We start from the raw sequence: 4,298 nt of genomic DNA, 5'->3' as shown, positions 1-4,298 counted from the left end.
GAGAGGCACGGTTTTGCTTCCGCCAGAGGCACAGTTGTGCTTTCGCGAGAGGCACGGGCGTGCCTCTTTCAGAAAGGGAAAAAAACGGGTTTTCTATTTTTTTTTCTTCTTTCGCGAGAGGCACGGTTTTGCTTCCGCAAGAGACACGGTTGTGCTTTCGCGAGAGGCACGGGCGTGCCTCTTTTGGAAAGGAAAAGAAACACGTTTTTTGTTTTTTTTTCTTTCGCGAGAGCACGGTTTTGCTTTCGCCAGAGGCACGGTTGTGCTTTCGCGAGAGGCACGGGCGTGCCTCTTTCGGAAAGGGAAAAAAACATGTTTTCTGTTTTTTTTCTTTCACGAGAGGCACGGTTTTGCTTCCGCCAGAGGCACGGTTGTGCTTTCGCGAGAGGCATGGGTATGCCTCTTTCAGAAAAGGAAAAAAAACACGTTTTCTATTCCTTTTCTTTCGCGAGAGGCACGGTTTTGCTTCCGCCAGAGACATAGTTGTGCTTTCGTCAGAGGCATGGACGTGCCTCTTTCGGAAAGAAAAAAAACCCGTGTTTCCGGTTCGGTTTTTTCGTCCGGTTTTTTCGTGAAAAAAAAGTTCGTCAAAACCTATCAACATGGGATCTAGTTTTGAAGATCTCGATGCGAGAAATCCAATGGCGAAAGCGGTTCGAGATTTGGACGCACGGTTTAAGAGATAAAACATTTTGAATAAACGGATCTACGAAAAAAGGGAAAACTCCCAGGTTGCGACAAGTGACGCACATGCAGCACGCCACTTGTCGCAACCTGGGAAGTTGGAGTGATCTCCGCAAAGAGTACTTCTTATTTAGTGATTTCGGCATTTCCTATTTGGTGCCTGTTGTGGCGCCCGTTATAGCAGATGGATCGGCCCATATAAAGCGTTATGCGCGAAAGGAAGCTCGAGCGGGGAAGCTGGCTCCGGGTTCTTTTTTCTGGTTTTGGGAAGCTTCTAGTAGCTTCCAGATGCTTTCTTCCTGCTGGTTTTATGTGTTTGTTTGGCCGGTTTCTCTTACTTTTTTCTTTTTCTTTTTTATTTTTATTTTTTGCTTTTCATTATTTTTTCAAATCATGAACATTTTTAAAATTCATGAACTTTCATAAATTCTAGAATTTTTTATAATAATCCTCGAACGTTTTTTAAAAATTCATGACTTTTTCAGATTGGTGATTTTTTTAGATGCACGGACTACTTTCAAATTCATCAACTTTTTTGGACTAGTGAACTTTTTTTAGATGCATTAACTTTTTTCAGTTCACGAACTTGTTTGCGCTCGTGATTTTTTTTAAATTTAAACCTGTGAGTTTTTTAAAATTCATTATTTTTTTGAATTCACAAACTTTTTAAAATTTGGAATCGTGATTTTTCTCCAAATGTATGAAACCTTTTCATTTCCATGAACTTTCTTCAAAAAATTAAATGGTCAAACTGGTCAATGGGTTCATAACCTAACGGTCAAATAAAAAAACCGTCAAAGCACGCGCAAGCGAGCAATGGGCCGCGGCATAGCTCATGAATGTGTCGAGACTTAACTAATTCTCATCCAGATAAGAATTAGTAAATCTGATTAATTTATCCATCAAAATCTACAATTTAGGGTCGGTCACATAACGAACCAACCTGTAGTTGAGATGGTTAGGTGCACAGTGATATCCCCTGCTCATCAAAGTTTAAGTCCTGATGCTCGCATTTATCTTGAATTTATTTCAGTATTTCCGACGATACACTTTCAATGGGGGAAGACGTTCCCGTCGACTACGAGACATCTACGGTGACTTCATAAAATCTCAAGATGATATGCCGGCTCATTCTCTCGGAGGTGCTCATAGAGATGGGGTGTGCGTATGTGCGTTCATGTGAGTAAGTGTATGCGCGTTTATATGAGCGCTTGCGTTTCTAATGTGTTAAAAAAAAGGTCGGTCACATAGATGGTAGTACACTCACAGTGCTAGTAATAATAATTAAATTAAGTGTAGAACGAGATACATTTTTTTTGAGAGAGATAGAACAAGATAAACTATAGCTCCGGATTTCGCGAAAAAGAAAAGAAAAAGAAAAGGAAAACACTGCTCCGTTTCAGCCTACAATGCATGCATCAACCTCCGTCGTCCGCAGATCAAACCCCTGCGTGCGTGCGTCTGCAAAATAGAAACAAAACTTAATAAGAAGATGGAAGTAAAGGAGCAAGTATATCGGTCGTCGCAAACTCGCAGTGCTTGCGTGTTCCTACTTACGATTACGATCAGACTCTATGTTTTCGCAAGGAGAGCGATTTTTATTTTTTTACCGTGAGAGAAGTTAGTTGCTGTCAGCTCCCTCCGGATTCTCGACCTTCATCTTCTTGTGCCCCATGCTGCAACATGACATCTTCTCCATCCTCTTCTCCTCGACGTTGAGCCTCTCCATCACCACGCGCTCATACACCTCCGCAAGCTTCATCACCACCGCCCCCGGACAGCACCTCGCTCTCCCAACCAACTCGCAACCACACCCAACCACCTCCTCATTCTTGACGACGGTCGCCGGCATCGTTGCTGGGAAGCCGGGACTCGTCTCCTCCTCCACCTCCTCCTCCTCTTTCTTGACGGACGATGCCGTCGGCGTCTTGGCGGCCTCCTCCTTCTTGACGGACGATGCCGCCGGCGCCTTGGCGGCCTTCTCCTTCTTGACGGATGCCGCCGGCGTCTTGCCAACGAAGCCAGGAGGCGAGGCGGCCAGGAAGGCCCGGAGCCGGGCGAAGTGGCGCCACCCCGATGTCGGCCGCCCCTTGGCGAGCTCCTTCATGTACTGGTCCTTGAGTGTGTAGACGCGCTTCTGGCACTGGACGAGTGTGCGGTTGAAGCGGCCGCCTTCGGCGGCGCGCTGGGCGTTGACGGCACTGCACACGACGCGCCAGTCCTCCACGGCAAGGGGGTCTGGGTCGCGACGGAGGTGCAGCGGGCCCCAGGCGTCCACGAGGGCCGACGTCTCGCCGTCGCTCCATGGCCCGCGGGCGCCCGGGCTCGCGTTGCTGCTGGGCATGTCAGGCGAACTGAACTGAGACGAGGCTGCTGCACTGTAAGTTAGGGAGATTGTTTGCGTTGTGAGAGTGGCTGTGAAGTGCAATTGATCAAGGCCTGCTCTTATGTAAAGAAGCTGCGTACTGAACCAAATGCAGCCACTGAACAACAAGCCGGGAGGCAAAACTCATGAGCGAAGGCTCTACATAAATCATCCGTGGCCGCCCAATCTAGAAGGTCGCCGTGTGACTTGTGAGTAGCACTCTGTCTTTTGAACGTGCAGTAGAGAAGTGCTTATGTCGCATATGATTTCGAAAGTGAAAACAAAAACTGAAATGGGCTACGTGCAGGAGAACCAGTCGGTAGAACATGCATCAAGGGCCTCCATCAACTACTAATGCATTTTATTCTTGCCTGAATGTACGATGCACAAGCCCCTCGTTCTTGGAACGGCCCTGCCTTTCTCAATGTAACCACGTGTTTCAGTGTGGAGTGTTACATAGTACTAGCTCCATCCGAAATTACTTGCAGCAGAGATAGATGTTTCTATACATATTTTTATTCTAAATACATCATTTCTATCTTTTTTGAGACTAGTAATTTCGGACAGAGGGAGTATTAAACAATTTTTAAAGAAGAGAGGAAAAATGAAACTATAGTATCAAAAGCACGTACTTGGATGGATCGACCTCAGATCCTAGCCTTATAAACCACCCTCTTCGTCTCAAAATAAGTGACGTGAATTTAGTTCAGATATTAGTACTTAATTCGACCCTTATAAATTAAAGTTGTGCTGTTATATGCATATCTTTTTGAATGAACAAGGTCAACTGAACAAGATTGAATCCAGTTGGATTGCAATGAGCGAACTTTTACATCGCTAGCCAAAATTTGGTCATAATGGTACGTTTGAATATCATCTACATCTACATACTTCAGTAAAAAGATATCGTCCAAAAATTTATTTTGGCAGTTTGCATTCGAAGGACAAAGAGCATGTTTGGTTTGAGTCCTCACCATCATGCCTACAAAAGTCAGTGCCTGGGACGTGCCCGAGAGCACCTGTGTTGTATGCCTGGGCAAGCCTGCGTGAGAGAAGAGGAGTTTGGTTGATACCCTGGCCGGGAAAAACATTAGAGAATTTTTACAGGGTTAACAATATGTACAATTGTGAAGCCCATTGATCTAAAACTGTTGAATATTACGATTATTAGGAAGGATAGGAAAGCATAGGATCCTACCCTACCGCCCACAAAGCTCAACCAATGAACATGATTCCATCAATTCATCTC

General features: G+C 45.3%; 1 protein-coding gene across 1 annotated transcript; it reads right to left on the bottom strand.

Annotated features, from left to right (window-relative positions):
- Positions 1-1,950: 1,950 nt before the first annotated feature.
- Positions 1,951-3,154, bottom strand: LOC123096091 (uncharacterized). Its single transcript, XM_044517697.1, has 2 exons — positions 2,295-3,154; positions 1,951-2,145 (listed from the first exon to the last, which is right to left on the bottom strand). The coding sequence occupies exon 1, from the start codon at positions 3,026-3,028 to the stop codon at positions 2,306-2,308; it is 723 nt and encodes a 240-aa protein (XP_044373632.1). The 5' UTR covers positions 3,029-3,154; the 3' UTR covers positions 1,951-2,145; positions 2,295-2,305.
- Between the last annotated feature and the right edge of the window lie 1,144 nt (positions 3,155-4,298).

The sequence above is a fragment of the Triticum aestivum genome, chromosome 1B (genome assembly GCF_018294505.1).
Source record: "Triticum aestivum cultivar Chinese Spring chromosome 1B, IWGSC CS RefSeq v2.1, whole genome shotgun sequence".
NCBI classification, from domain to species: Eukaryota; Viridiplantae; Streptophyta; class Magnoliopsida; order Poales; family Poaceae; genus Triticum; species Triticum aestivum.
This window is presented reverse-complemented; position numbering and strand designations above follow the sequence as displayed.